At 32.8% G+C, this 17,239-nt stretch overlaps 1 protein-coding gene across 1 annotated transcript in view; it reads right to left on the bottom strand.

Annotated features, from left to right (window-relative positions):
* Nucleotides 1-5,726: 5,726 nt before the first annotated feature.
* LOC141903198 (solute carrier family 28 member 3-like) overlaps nt 5,727-17,239 on the bottom strand; it is a 124,040-nt gene continuing 112,527 nt past the window's right edge. Inside the window, exons 11-12 of the mRNA XM_074791244.1 lie at nt 6,971-7,151; nt 5,727-6,890 (exon numbers count right to left, since the gene is read on the bottom strand). Of these exons, the coding sequence (XP_074647345.1) occupies nt 6,859-6,890; nt 6,971-7,151 (213 nt within the window). The 3' untranslated portion in view covers nt 5,727-6,858. The remainder of the gene's footprint in view (nt 6,891-6,970; nt 7,152-17,239) is intronic.

Consider the following 17,239-nt stretch of genomic DNA (forward strand, 5'->3'; position numbering starts at 1 on the left):
GAATAGATACAAATGAATAAATTATATGTTTTCACTTAAATTTCTATACTTAGATTAATAATTTATATTTATAATTTTTACAAAACTATCTATATATCCATGTACGAGACGGACGAAACCAAGATTCTTGCCAAGAAAGTAAGAAAGTAAGAATTCTTGGATTTTTACTCGTACCTCTCGTACTTAGTTTTATAAAAACGAATAAATTAAATGTTTTCACTTAATAAAAATAAAAATAGTTATAATATAATCTATTTTTATACAATTACTAATAATTTACATCTTTAATTCATGTAAAAACTAATTAATATATCTATGTACTAGAGGTACGAGTAAGAATCCAAGAATCCAAGGGTCTTATATTCAAATAAACTCTATGTCTTCACAGATTTATCATATAATATATTTTCAGCTAATACAATTTATATTTCAACACTGGAAAGGTACAAATTATATTCAAATATATATTTTATTTTTATATTGATATATAAAACCTATCAGATAAATAGCATATTCTTTACGCAGCACTAGAATAATATGATTCATACTAAGTTAGTTGGTTTATTGTTTTACTTTAATGTTTTATTGTTTTACTTAATAAATTTAATACCTTACTCTCACTCATTTTTATAGTTAAAATATATAAAACAAATTAAATTAAAAGATCCTGTTTTAATCATCTAAATCATTTGAATCATTAACTTTTTATTGTTATTTCTTCTGTGATTGTTTCCATTTAACTTCTTTAATTTCTTACTCAATTTCATGTTTTCATTCATCAGATCCTTACTGATATTTTCATAGTAAAAGTAAAGCGCAGCTAATATTAACCCTCAAGCAATTAAATGATGTTTAACATCACTTTTTCCAAATGGAATGCTGAAATCTTCCATTTATTTAAGAAAAAAAGTAATTTGAAATATCTTATTTTGAATATTAAGTGTTGAATTATTATTTTTAGTTATGATATTTTGATTTAAGATGGTGTGATTTATTGCTTCGAGTATAATATTTTACATAACGCTTTTTCATTAGGTTCATATTTAGGTGTTTCGATTTTATTGTCTAAGTTACATTGAACTGCAACATCTTTAAATGATTTTTCATTTGGAATGTCAGGGGTAAATCTTTTTTCTTCTACTCTGAAAACATTACATAGCATTCTCTGAAAGGGCAATAACGTAAGTGTAGAAATAATGTTTTATGTGAATTTTCATTATTAAAAAGTGATTGTATTTCATCTGTAATTATTAAATATTGATCTAATTCATCAATCACCTTTCGACTTATATTGATGAAATCGTGGTCTATGCGAGGACAGTAGTCGAACACCTAGAAAGGTTAGAGCATGTCTTTATGAAGTTGGAGAAGGCAGGTTTAATACTTAATCCGGAAAATGTGATTTTCTGAAGAGTGAGGTAGTGTATTTGGGACATAAGGTCTCCAAAGCTGGGATACAGGCTGACGCTAAGAAAGTATCGGCAGTTGCAGAGTGGCCAGTTCCTACTATGCTGGCATAGGTCAGAAGATTTTTCGGGTTTACCGGCTATTACCGGAAGTTTGTACCACACTATGCGCAGTTGGCTCGTCCGTTAACCAAGTTATTGGCTGGTATTGGTAAGGAACTAGATCCTCCTTCAAAGAAACTGGCAGAAAGTATAGTCTGGGGACAAGCACTGCATGAACCTTTCGACGTTCTACGGGAGAAGTTGATGTCGTCGCCTATTTTGGGTTTTGCCGACTATAGCCTGCCCTTTGAGCTTCATTATGATGCTTCGATTCAGGGCCGCGGGGCGGTTTTGTATCAACTTCAAGATGGGAAGCGGAAAGTATTTGCCGATGCCAGCAGAACGTTATGGCCTTCAGAACGGAATTACCCCACGCATAAGATGGAGTTCCTCGTGTTAAAATGGTCAGTGACGGATCATTTTCATGATTACTTGTATGGCAACACCTGCGAAGTTGTCACCGATAACAACCCCCTACATTTTGACCAGCGATGTTAGACGCCACGGGACACAGGTGGCTACAGGCACTCTCAGTTTACAACTTGGAGTTGGAGTACTGCCAGGGATCAACGCTTAAGGATGCTGACGCTCTAAGTCGTTTAGTTCCGGTTGATGTAGTTAAAGCTGTTAGTCATTCAGCCTATGTACAGCGGGTTTCAGTAGAGGTTTTGGAGGAAGAGGAAGGCATCTCGGTAGTGCCCACCAAAAATCTTGCCCAGTTGCAGGAGGCTGATGGAGTCCTTCGTAAGATCCGTGCGTCCCTTAGAGACGGTCGAACCTTCAAGCCGGTCGCTTCAACCGAGAGCAAAAACCTTCGCTACATGAGCAGTTTGAGTTTGAGGGATGATGTTCTAGTGATAGAGAAAGGTTGTCAGGGAACTAGTGTTCTGGTGGAGGTGTGTCCGGAGGGTGAACGGTACAATGTGATGACTCAGGTCCATGATGTGATGGGACATGTGGGAAGAGACAAACATTGGCGTTTCTCGCTCAGCGATTTTTTGGCCAGGGATGACGACAGACTTGGAGTTATTTCTGAGATCGTGCCCGCGTTGCGTTCCTCACAAGTCTTCAGTCCCTGCGCAACAAGCTCCTCTAGAGCCGATTGTCTCCGGTGATCCACTGGATATACCGTGCATGGATTATCTCACCAAAAAGCCGTCCGGTGGATACGACAATCTTCTGGTAATGGCCGATCACTTTACTTTGCTGTGGTGGTGCCCACTCGGAATCAAACAGTGTCGACTACAGCCAGGGTTATGTACGACGAATTCATCACCCGCTACGGAGTTCCACGCAGGATTCACTCCGACCAGGGTCGAAACTTCGAGAGCCGGTTGGTGTCAGAGTTGTGCCAGTTGATGGGTATAGCCAAAAGCAGAACAACACCCTACCATCCGATGGGTAATGGCTGTGCTGAACGTTTCAACCGAACGCTGATCGAGTTTTTGGGTTTGTTGGAGCCATCCAGGATGTTACGTTGGAGCAAGAACTTAAGATCGGTGGTTTATGTATATTACATTACACCTCATGAGACGACGAAAGTGTCGCCATATTACTTGATGTTCGGACGTCACCCGCTTATTACCGTTGATCAGGTGTTTGGGTTGGATAGATTTCGCCCTAAGACGAAGTTTGGAACTGATCTACGAGCTGAGATGAGAAGTAAGAAGTACGAGATGAGAAGTAAGGCCTGGGATGTGGTTCGGAAAAGGATGGCTAGTGCAGATGATCGAGCGGAGAAAATGTATGACAGGAAACAGCGAGGTGAAGTCGTCGGGATCGGTGACCTAGCCCTAGTTCGTCTCACTGGTTTGAAAGGCAGGCAGAAGTTGACTGATCCTTGGTAGTCTGAGCCCTATAAAGTCATTGCTTGACCGAATGAATAAATTCCGGTGTATGTAGTGGAACATGAAGTCACTGGGAAGCGGAGAACCCTGCATAGAAATCTGCTTGTTCCTCTTGCGGTACCGTTGCGCCCTATACAAAAGCCTGAGGCGAAGGAAGTTAAGGCAGGGAGAGCTATAGTGGCCAAAGGAAAAGTGATTGATGGTTGTACAATTGACCAAATAAAGGAAAATAATGAAGAGGATAATTGGGTGATGGTCGATTTGTCTGGTGGTTCAGGTCCGGAGATGTTACCGTATGTTGGGTCGGTGGATATGCCCGTCTCCATTGATTTAGAGCTGGGTACAGTGTCTCCAGGAAGATGATGTGTCCGTGGTCTCAGTAGATGTCGCTTAATCGGAGGTTTAGGAGCTCAGGACTCGGCCTGTTTTTGGAGCCACTCAAGAGCAGCCTGAGGTGGCTATTTTGAGTTCAGCTGACATTGGTGGAATGGCGGATCACGTGCCTGATAATGTCACTGATGATGAGTCGACGGTTGTCGATGGTGATGGTTTAGAAGAATTGATTGCGGATACGGAACTTGCCGGTGGAGTAGATGATGATTATGATGAATCTGTGGCAGCACCTCATAGAAGTCAGCGTGAACGTCGGCCGCCGTATTGGCTGGCATCTGCTGACTATGTAGTGCATCAGACTATGGTTAATGAGGGGAGTCCTGACTGGATAAGACGGGTCCATGCGTTAATGACGTTAGCTAGGGACCCAGCGGTTAGGGATAATCCCCGGTTAATAGGAGGAATTATCGAAATCATTAAGGGAAAGTAAGTTTTTTTGTTATGTTAGTTTTATTCAGCATATGCGTTGATTTTGTTGCCCTAAATTTTCATGCCTTGGTGTGTAGGTAACCTGAGATTTAAGGTTGACTGTGTTATTAGCAAGTGTTGCTTAAATGTATTTTCTTTGGCGTTTCTGTATACATCTAGTAAGAAGAAATAATCGAAAGATAACTTTAGAAATTGTTAAGTTATATCTGGGAGCCGTGTAAGAAGTCAAGACGAAGGACTGAGATCTGATCTAAGAGAGTGTCCTCGCACCATTGTTAAGAGGAATTATTACCACGACGCTAGTTGGACAACCCAACCCGGATTCACAGCACTGGAAGATATACGGACCACAACATAGGTGGAGTTCCATAACCGCAACACTGCCATCTTCAGTCCTTTATGGGAACCTTTTTCTTTGATTGACCTGCGCTGGTCATTCAGTTATATGTTGTTGACCATTCAACATGTGTGTGTAATAAAGTTGGCTATACTTTAGTACTGTAGTTTCATCCGTTTATTAGGTTGACGTGTGGTCTGACCAGCGAGTCTGCCGAGACGAAGCCAGAGCGCTTTTATTCGCAAAGCGTGTTCATTACAGCAGTTGAAAATACATGTAGCTGAAATCCCCTTAGCCGCAGGAGCGTGGGGTTTTTGCTAGTGTATATATTAAGTGCCCTTTCTTCAATTGTGTAACTAAATCAGATATATTATTGCTATGATCAGACAGCAAGCAACCAAAAAAAAACGAAAAGTAAATATTTTGCTCCTAGGGCATCATCCTCGCTTGCCAGGGGTTCGGTATCGCTCCCCGAACTCACTTCCACCAGCCCCCTGGCCTAACGACGCGCGATTTCATTACTCGTTCATTACCCAACAGAAGCCTAATGTCGTATTTTACAAGCGCTGTGATTGGTACGACCAGATTCTGGTCACTCGTGAGGTCAAGGGGTTCGGGGAACAACTTTAGCGTAGTGGGTCCGAATCCCTTGACGGGTGAAGATGCTGGGGCCTATGTCTCTGTACAAAACGGCATGTACAGAGGACATATTTTCTGGTGACATTTTAATGATTTATCCCGGTGATTATATTTCTATCACCACGTTGGTGGAGTGTTTACTTTATCACTGGGGAACGGATTTTTATTTCGTTGATAGAGTTAACACAGGTTTTAAAAAACGCATTTTCCCAGAGATAAAAATATTTAACTCCGGGAAAGCGATTTATCACCGGCTTATCACCGCTTTGAAAAACGCAGCCCATGTGTTTGACTAATGCCCACGAATAAATGGTAAGCAGTAAAAAAGCCCCGCGATGAAAGTTTCAAATTAAGTAGGTAAAAATCCACCACTTAACTTGGAATGCAAGTAGGTACAATATTCGGGTAATTATATACAGTCATACCGATTTATTCATTCGTTGTGTCCATATTTTTCTAAACAATATGAACATGGGTATACTAATTATTGTACGATTGGAATAAGTTAAACACCACAAATAAACACTTCATTAATAGTATATTAATACGAATAGCCATCGCACAGTTCATGTTTATCGTTGTCGCTAAGAACTTAAGTTACAGTATACTACAATAGCTTGAATTCAAAATATTTCAAATTAATAGTTCATCATTTCTAATAATTCGCATCGCACTGTGAAATGTACCAAAAGTTGAACAGAGTTCACAGTATTAAAAGTATTTCAGTTCGATTGTGAAAATATAATAAGGAAACGTTATTTCAAAGAATTTATTCATAGTTGGAACTAATTCGAAAAATACAAAAATGTCATCGTCATATCTAAGGTACAATGCGGGTTGAGTTTGGAATCGGGCAATAGGAAATTCTCAAAATATGAATGAAATTGGCTAGGGAGGGGGATAATGGGCTACCCATCGTCACACCATTGACTTGTTTAGAAGGCGATTGTTGTACGAAAAAACAATCCAGATTTTGCGATTTTGAGAAGTTCTTTAAATGTGGTCATATCGTACGAGGGTTTGGAATCCGAGATTATAAATATATATATAGTCTGAAATCATGTCTATATCACTTTCTTTAAGCGGTGCGTTTGTCAACAGTTAAAAAATTTTCCTAATAGGCTACCATACAGTCATTGGATCTATCCATGAGTAAGCGTCCAGCCACGTTATAAGGGAGTTAGGTATGGATCTTTTTTCGGGGATAATTATGTAAAAATGTATGGACAACACCAAAATATCAAAGTACAAGTAGTCCGTGTCTATATCTATTTCACGAAACCACGTACTTTCCACAATAACGGAAATTCGCTTCGACCGATTATGGCAAACAATTTTCAAATCGTTAAACGGACACCATAGTGTTCGTCGTTTCAGTAACGAGATTTGTGATATAAGTTAGTGTTTTATAGGGCCTAGTTAAAGATGGAGTCATATTTCAAGATTTTTTTTTTCGTTGTTGTTTCAGGATGTTATACCACGTTACACATGTGTTTAGAACAGCTAGACATCAGGACTATATGAATGATAAGTGTACAACCCGTTTTACTGAAATCATCCGCGATAGGCAAATTAATTGGAAGTATGACGTCATCAGCTAGTGATACCAAAAGGAACAAAATGTTCGCTAAAAGTGTGTAATAAAAAAAGTTGGTTGATTTATATGAAATTAGTTATCATAAAATATGTAATGTGTACTGTTATTCTATCTCTCTAACGTTGTGTCGAAAAACAACCCTGAAATGTAGATAAGAAATCGTCAATGGTTTTACGTATTTTTTTCAATTGGCGATAATGCGACGTATAGGATAGCCTACCGGCAATACAAGCAGTCATGAAACACGCCACGTTTCCAGCTATCATAGCTCGAAACACAACTTTTGACAAGTCTCTTTTACGGCTTGGGGCCAAAGCGCCTAAACATCCGAGAACAACGCCAATTGAACCAAAGTTACTGAAGCCACACAAGGCATATGTACTAATAGCCTCCGACCGCACCTGAAATTGACAGAATAAATAATGCAATCATTCACTGAAAATACAACAAGACGACTTTATATTCATTCTACACGCTGTTAACAACCAGGACTGCCAAGCTTTCAAAATTCCAGGCATGGTACATGTAGATGATAACTTTCATCAAGTAGGGGTTTTTGCTCTTAATTAGAAATACTTTTTTTACGCGCAACATACGTATAGTAATGAGATAATAAGTGTTTTTATGCCTACATCGTCTATTTAGCAACAACCAGATAACCATCCTGTTTCATTTATTTACAAGAAAACAGACATCGACTTTATATTCTTAAGCGTATTAATGTGTTTAAGACCCATAGAATGATGATTTTAAATGTTGGGGACAGTCAAAACCGCTACACAATACACTCGTGTTTTCAGTAGCACTTACAGCGACTGGAGCTGACAGAAACAAATACCTCAGATGAATTTCCCTTGGTCTTATTGATTTGAATGCAGAATAGAATATTTAATTTTCTGAAATTTGCTCAATAAAACAAAATTGGATTGGATTTGATGTTTTATTTGTTCAATTAAGTAAAATTGAATTGGATTTGATATTTTTGATTGAATTTGCAGTTTGAGCACATGGCTAATCAGCATATAAAGGTCATCCATCCGGTTTAAGAAAAAGCTATTTTCCCGAACTATGCATTATTATCAATGATATTTTCTCATTGGCAAATAAAAACATTTCTCCCAAAAACCCAATCAACTAAAGATTTTGCAGAAATCGATCTTGAAATATTATTTAAAACCTTATAATAAAACTCGGAAGAAAAACAGTAGACGATACCACAGGTTCGCGTGACCCCTACTGATCCCTGCGGCAAAGTCAACATAGAGAAGTCTTTGCTTTCTGGTTGGCTTTTTAAAACACATATTTTTGCGTTCAGATTTTCGCAAAGAAGCTCGTATCAATTCTAACGAGGCCAGATTTTGTAAATCGGTCACTATTTTCTAAAAGGAAATTAATCCATCCATTATTATTTTGTTGTTGTATATTACTATAATATTTTGGTAATTCATTCCAATTTAGTGTTCTTAAATCTAAATTTGTTATTATTTTACCAAATTCTATAATATATAATATTCCTAATCCAGTCATTGTACCACTTTTTGCATACTAAAATCATTATTTGAATAAATATTAAATTCATGACATAAACTTTGAAAAATTAATATTATTATTTAGTTCATTAAAATATTTTGAACCCGATAAAGGACATTCTAATTCATTTAATATTAATTTTGTTTGAAAATATGTATGAAATCTAAAAAGTGATAATATTAATGGTAAACTTGGTTTATTTAGATGATCATTTCAACTTATAACACACCCTGTTGTTGCACATTTAACTGCAAAATTTAATTGGTTCTGCCAATACTTCATATTAGATTTTAATAACCATTGTTTTGCCTCATTTAAATTTTTAAAATCAATTGTATATACATTAGATGTATTTTCCATTTTAACATTAAAATTATTAGTTTCAGTAATAATAAATAATAATAGTCATTTGTATAGCGCAGTTTTCCATAGTAATAAAGTTCAAATGCGCTCCTCCGGGTGGATTACGAGTTGAAGTAAGCACAGAACAGTTTAGTTTTAATGAACGTTTTGAACTGAGGTAGTGACATATTTAACACAGCATGTGGAGGGCCAGGTCGATATAGTTATTCTAAAGTCTAGGAGCAATCCGCGAAAAAGCTCTACCACCAAAATTAGGTGAAATGTTGGTTCAGAAAGTCTGTGGTGTGAAGATGAACGTAGTTGACGCGCAGAAGCATAAACTGAATGAGTTCACTGATGTAAACTGGTGCACATCCTGTTAATGCTTTAAATGTAATTAGAAGAATTTTGAACTCAATTCTTGCTTTGACTGGCAGCCAATGAAGGTTTTTAAGAACTGGTGATATGTGATCATACTTCGATACGAGACAAACAAATCGTGCTGCACCGTGGTGGTGGTGGTGGTGGTGGTGGTGGTGGTGGTGGTGGTGGTGGTGGTGGTGGTGGTGGTGGTGGTGGTGGTGGTGGTGGTGGTGGTGGTGGTGGTGGTGGTGATGATGATGATGAATAAACGAAATCAATTTGAACAAATGCAATTTTCAAGCATAGGTCTGCATTCATTTTTGATTTAAATTCTTAGATTAAAAGCGTAATCATAAATTCAGGCTAACCTCTCATTATTGAAATGGTGGTTTATATTCAACGGGGGCCTGGATGTCTTTGCATCTTAAATTAAGATGTGCATTTCGGAGTGTTCGAATTTCCCGCTAATTTCGCGAAATCATTGATTTTCTTAAAACAAAATATCCTATATCCATGTGGATTTAAAACATTCTAAAGAAATCATCTAAATTGGGCCCATATTTGATCGAATTTAATAGAAGAAACTTTGTATGGTATTCAAGATTTCATTTGGATTACGGTAACGGCCTTTGGTGATCGTCTGTGGAGTCATGAATGAAGGAATCCCGTAATAGAATTTTAAATATGATAAAATTTGTTAAGGTGAAACCGCAACGTTTCGACTGTTGACTAACAGCCATCATCAGGTGGAATGTAGACATTCCTAGTGATAAGGGCTTTTAGTCAGATGGCTGTCAGTCAACAGCCGAAACGTTGTGGTTTAACTGTAATTAATTTCATGATACGAAATTCTATTGTGGAATTTCTTCATTTATCTACAGTTAACACGATTTAGAGTATTTTATTCGACTTCTTCAGGTCCTGTAGTCGTTTAGATCGAAAATTATTTACTAATCGGCAAAGAAGGTTATATAACCGTGTTGGTCGCTATGAGAGGGATTCCCAATATATCTCCACCTTAAACCGGTACCTTTGTTGGTTCAGGCGCCCGCATTCACTTCCAAATTCAAGTATTGTACGTTGGTTTACGATAATTTGAGAAAAAAAGTTTATTTGGAGAAAACTGATAATTATCTTATAATTCAGCGATTCATTGGTTCATCGATTGAGCGAAGTTCAAACACCGTACATTTTGGCGTGTTATTATATTGGCACCTTGAAATAAAGTCTCATAGAGATATTGCGGTGCTAAGTTTATTGATATTAAGAGGTAATTACTTTTGGTTCGTGGTCTTTTGGTGGTCAGTGCAGTTTGTTCATTCGTTCATCAATCACTGTCCAGTTAGCCAGTGTAATTGACCTGCTGACCGATAGCTGCTGCTGGGTTTTTGATAACCTATATAAACAATTTACTCAACAAAGTAGGAAAGTATGTGAAACCAGAATTACAGCCTGTTGCGTTTCTTTCACATCGTAAGCCAAAAGAAGTTTTCTCTATCAAATTAAATTGCTGAATTCAAAATTACGTGAACATCTCAACACTGCACTTTTATACGCTAATCGTTTGATCTTTTATAATAAGTTGGTAATTTCATTTCAACCACAAACTGTATAACTACGAACTAAGATTTTGATTATGGTATCACTTGTAGCGAGCGATAAAACGATTCACTATTCATTAACGACAATGTGAACATCACATGGATTACTTAAAAATCGTTTGTATCCAAATAAACAATAAATTCAAGGTTAATTCTAAGTATTTTAGATACATTTTTTTCGTAATTCATTTTTGAACATATGATTTTATTTGTATATTCCTCTCTCATATACCCTTAACAACAAATTAAGCCTAAAAGACAAATTTATTTGTTTGTCTTTCTTTTCTACAAAATCAAAGATTTATGAACGCACCAGAATGTTATATAATCGCAAATGTGAAACAAAAATCATAACATTCTAAGAATTCTAGGACTGGCACTATATTTTAGTATTTAATCCATGATGATGTTATATGAAACCACTAGTTTTCCATTTTGTTGAGCGTAATATAATTTAGGCGATTCTTAGCAACTCAAAAACTTTGATTTTCTATTCACAGAACTGTATTCAAAGCTCTGTATACAAAGCATGAACCTGTCACGTATCACTGCGAATCTTTAACGGATGCTGCTATTTTTAACAGGAAATTACCAGGCCATCTCAAAATGGTCACTTTTCAATAGTTGACTTTTAGAAACGATGTGTTTTGAGAGTAGCTGCTATGGTAGGAGTTACTATCACAAAGTCACTGTTAACAGGCGGGTGGTTTTACAGTCACCTCTACTGCTAGTGTGCACTTTCGAAACCACTGTAGAAAACCAACCGAATTGAAAGGAATACTATTTCGGAGTGACTGTTTTGAAATGTATACTTTTAGAAAAGTAGCTGATATCGGTAATTGCTTATTGTTCTCAAGTGGCTACTAAGTAAAAGTAGACGTTTGGGCTCAAAAGTGCGATAGACTTGTTCTTGGATTCAGCCTTTCATATACGAGAAAAAGTAGAGGGCCAAGTACTGAGCCCTGCGGTACTCCAAAGTGTACATTATGAGGTTCAGAATGTTTTATTAAAATTGATTTTAGAAGTTATTCATTTATATTTTATTCATATATATGAATATTTTAAGAGTAATAGGGATAATAGGCTTTCAAGCCAAAGGTCGAACGGTCGAGCTCGTAAAAAATGAAAAACATAAAAATAATAACAATTTCTACTTGAATTACTCGCGAAACTCATAAAAATGAAAAATAAATTCTCACACGCTCGAATTTAATTTTCATTTTTATGAGTTTCACTCCTAATTCAAGTAGAAATTGTTATTATTTTCATGTTTTTCATTTTTTAATCACCCGCCCGTTCAACCTTTAGCTCGAAAGCCAATTATCCCTATTACTCTTAAAATATTCATATCATTATAGAAATGAAAATGTTATTAATCATTTTTGTGACTTATTAATTGAAAATGAAATAAATTTTAATGAAAAGTTAAATAAAAATATAGAAATTATAATGACAGAAGAAGATAAAGAAGCATTTGAGTTTGCAGATAAATGTTATTATTGTGAAAAGATATTTAATTATAAAGATAAAAAAGTGAGAGACCATGATCATTTGAATGGAAAGTTTAGAGGCGCTGCACATGAGAATTGTAACTTACAAGCTAAGAAAATTAACTTTGTACCAGTTATATTTCATAATCTAGCAGGATATGATGCACATTTATTTACCAAACAGTTATGTCATAAAATAGAAGAAATTAATAATGAAATAGAAAGATTAAATTCAAATAGATCAAAAGATAAAATACCAACTTATAAATTTAGAATGTTAGCTAAAACATCTGAGAATTATATATCATTCCAATTTGGTTGCCTAAGATTTATAGATTCATATAGATTTTTAAATAGTTCATTAGATAACTTATCAAAATCATTAGTTGATGATGAATTAAAGATATTAAAAGAATATTACCCAAATAATGATGATTTTCAATTAATGAGATATAAAGGAGCAATTCCATATTCATTTTATAAATCACATAATGATTTCAATATAACTGAATTATTGAAAGAACAATTTTATGATGAATTAAAAAATGAATATGTTAAAGATGAAGTATATAATAGAACATTGAATATCTGGAATCATTTCAAAATAGAAAATCATGGACAATTAGTAGATTCATATCTAAAATCAGATGTATTATTATTAACCGATATATTCGAAAGGTTTAGAGATGTAAACCTAAAATATTTTAACATTGATCCTTGTCATTGTTATTATAGTCCAGGTTTAACATGGGATTGTGGATTAAAATTTACAAATTAGGCGATAGATATTTCAATGTAAATGATAACCCTGGATATAAGTTATTATATATAGATGCAAATAATTTGTATAGTTGGGCAATGATGGAACCACAACCTTATGGAGTATTTGAAATAAGTGAAGTTTTACAGAATGAAAATAATGATAAATTTGATTGGAAGAAAAGAATCCTAGATATTGCAGATGATTCAGATACTGGTTACTTCTTTGTTGTAGATTTAGAATATCCTGAAGATAAAAAATTTAAATCTAGAAATCTAGCATACTGCCCCGAACATAAAACTGTAATACATGAAGAATTATCAAATTACCAAAAAAGAATTAAACCTGAAAATCATATTCATACAGAAAAGTTAATGGTAACTCAAGAAGATAAATATAATTATGTAGTACATTATAGAATGTTAAAGTTTTGTATGAATCAAGGAATGGTTCTAAAAAAAGTACATAGATATATTTCATTCAGGCAATCTAAGTGGTTAGAAAAATCTATAGATTTTAACACCAAACAGAGAACTGAAGCTAAAACTGATTTCGAAAAAGATTTCTTCAAACTAATGAATAATGCATTCTATGGTAAGACTTGTGAAAATATTAGAAATAGAAATGATATTGAGTTAGTTAGTAATGGTAAAAGGATAAGGCATTTACAATCATATCCTAAGTTCATTGGTAACAGAATATTTGATGAAAATTTAGCCGCAGTTAAAATGAGAAGAACATCAATGAAATTTAATAAACCAATCTATGTTGGCGCTTCAGTTTTAGAATTATCAAAATTACTAATGTATGAATTCTATTATAATGTATTACAACCACTTTTTGGAGAAAAACATATAGAAATATAATATTTTGATACCGATTCTTACATATTAAAGATAAAAACTGATAACATAACTGATGATTTAAAAACATTAAAACATCATTTTGATTTCAGTAATTATCCTAAAGATCATGAATTGTTTAGCAATGATAATAAAAAAGTTCCTGGTAAATTCAAAGATGAATTAGGCGGTGAAGAAATGATTGAATTCATTGGTATTAGATCTAAAATGTATTCATATAAAACTAAAGAACATGAAGCTAAAAAGTTAAAAGGAATAACCAAAAGTGTAGTAGAAAAGAACATTCATTTCAAAGATTACATCAATTGTATATTCAATGAAGAAGTTAGAAAACATAAGATGAGATGTTTAAGATGTGAAGATCATAAAATGTTTATTGAAGAAATTGAAAAGGTTAGTTTGAATCCATTTGATGATAAAAGATATATTTTAGATGATAGAATTCATACAGTTGCTTATGGTTGTAATTTAGATGAATACTTAAAATTTAAAAGAGAAGAAACAAAAGAGAACGAGATAATGAAAAGAATTCTAACGTGTTAATCAAATTTCAATAAAAATATGTATTATAAATGGAGAGTAAACAAGCGCACAGTGAGAACAACAAATCATTTCTAGATAGAATAAAAGATACTTCAAATGTCAAATCAGTAGATTATAAATTTAAGAAGTTAAAAGAATTAATAATCCATAAGAAATATCTAATTACAAATATTGATACAGTTACTAATAACTATGGAGATAAATTAGTTATACACTTAGAAAATGAAGGACTAAAAGGAAATACACATAAATTCAGAACATATTTACCAGATAGATTTCATAGATTATCAAGTGAAGATCTAGAAGAATTATGTTCTGGAGATTTCTATTTCGTATACAAAGGTAAGAATGAAAAGGGGCACCATGAAATAGATTTCGAATAAGAAAATATGTAAAATAAATGGTAGAATTAAAAGAATACATAATATTTGTTGATTCTAGAAGGCTTACAAATTATAAATCACATAATTTATTAGTACAATTAGATAGAGAATTTAAGAATTGTGTAGATTTAAAATTAGTTAATATAAGTTTATGTAATTCTTTTTACAATGTATCGGATAAAACTATTGAACATAGAGTCTTTTTAATTCATGATAGAAATAAAAGTAAATGGTTTCATCTTTATCTTAAACCAGGATTATATAATTTAGAAACATTAGCTCAAGAAATTAATAAAAGAGCTCGGTTGAAAATGGGTGCATCTGCTGGATTTGGATTAAGACTGATTAAAAGTGATAGCTCCGATAAAATAAGAATAAAATTAGGTAATGAAGATCAACATCAATTTCTAGTTAAAAAACCTTTAGCTAAAATTTTAGGAATAACCCCAGATGTAAGGATACGCAATGCTGATGCTACACCAAATATAATGCCTTTTACACACTTTTATATTTATTGCAATTTAATCGATCCTACAAAAACATTCGAAGCAACTAAAGATATAACTTGTAATTCTGGTTTACTAAACATTTTACCATTGAAGAATGTTAAAGAATTTGGAACGCAAATAAATTATAATTTAACAGAATGTGATTTCAAACCATGCATTCCTAAATTCAATAATTTTAAATTAGAAATAAGAAATCATAATGGATATTTAATTGATTTGAATAACTTTTCTGTGATATATGAATTAGTTATAAGATGTAAAGAGTAATTGAGTAGAAATGAGAATTAAACTAAATGATGTAATTACTGATATAAAAAGTAAATCATTTAACAATGCATCAATGATTAATAAAGAAAATTATAATATAGAAAAAGTAATTGATTTAATTAAATCACCTTTAGAATATTATGAATTAAATGAAGATGGAATTATTGATGATATTAAAAACATATTAACCAAAGTATATGATAATCATAAAACTAGTAATGAAATAAATGTTGAATTAATCATATATAAGTTAACTAAATATTTTGATGATAGTAATTTTTTTGATAAATAAATGAGAGATAATAAGTGGATAATAACTGGATTATATAATGGAGCATTACTATCAGTTGGAACTTTTGGTTATTCAATGGTATTAAAAAAAGTATTTAAAATGGGAAGTGTTAATGTTGATAGATTTGATATAAATGATATCTTAAAATTAACATTAGCAGTTACTTTATCTAATTTAACTATTGATTATTTGGAAAAACACAAATATATTCCTCCCATATAAATGCATAATTTGTTTTGCTAAATAAATGGCTTCTGCAATTATAACTATTATAGGGTCGGCAATTGTTAACGCTTTGGCATTTAATGGTGGTGGCTATTTATTTAAACATATTGATAAAAATAGTTCATTAGGAGAACAAAGAAGACATAACTTAGCATTAGAGAAATACAATAAAGCAGCAGAAGAATATAGAGAAAAACGACAAAACTATATGGATTATATTAACAAGGAATTATATGATCAGAAGATTTCACATAGAGATTTTCAATCAGTTGATGATGCAATGAGTTTATATAACGCAGTAACCAATAAAGAAAAATTACATCTATACAAACCTAAATTATCAGATTATTATACCCCAAGTAAAGAACAACAAAAATATGAAATAATTTGGATTTTAGGTGGAACAGTTATTGTTATATTTTTAGCATATAAATTTACTAATTAGTAATTTTTTTTTCTAAATAAATGGAAGATAAAGTTGATAATATTGATATTATTCCTCATGATATAAATAAAACTAAATTAAAAATATATTTAGAAAAACAAATATTAGAATTTGAAAGTGACTTAAAGATAAAAAAGAAAAAATATTTAAAAAGTAAAATTATATATTATTTGATTATAAGTGGTTCGGTTACAATTAGTTCTGTAATAACATTTCTAGCAATATTCAGTTCATTAACACCTTTAGCTATATCAATTGGTGTATTAGGATTAAGTTCAAGTGTTTTAACTGGTATAAGTTCAAAATTAAATATAAAAAGTAATAAAGAAAAAATTAAAACTAATATAAAAGAAATTAATAAATTAAAGAATATACTAGATTATATAATAAGTTTAAATGGTCATATAACAGTTGAAGAACAAGATAAATTATTAAAAGAATTAATAAATTATTAATTTTTTAATTATATAAATGGCAGATAGTTTTCCAAAAGCTTTCCAATATAATAAATCAATCAAATATAATATTCCTGCAATAGATTTTGATAAAGATATTACATATAGAAATGAAGTTTTAGATTCATTAATTAATTTAGAAATTTATGTTACTGAAACTAATAATTTTAATGCAAAGATGGAAAATATATTCCATGTATATTTAATTAATTTTAAAAAATTGAAAGATGAAAAACAATGGTTATTGAAATCTAATATGAAGTATTGGCAGAACCAATTAAATTTTGCTGTTTATTGTGCAACAACAGGATGTGGAATTAGTTGGAATGATCATTTGAATAATTCTAAATATAAATTAATTCAAAGTTTATCTAGATTTCATACATACTTTCAAATCAGAATAATAGAATGAATTAGAGTG

The sequence above is a fragment of the Tubulanus polymorphus genome, chromosome 4, assembly GCF_964204645.1.
Source record: "Tubulanus polymorphus chromosome 4, tnTubPoly1.2, whole genome shotgun sequence".
In the NCBI taxonomy this organism is placed as follows: domain Eukaryota; kingdom Metazoa; phylum Nemertea; class Palaeonemertea; order Tubulaniformes; family Tubulanidae; genus Tubulanus; species Tubulanus polymorphus.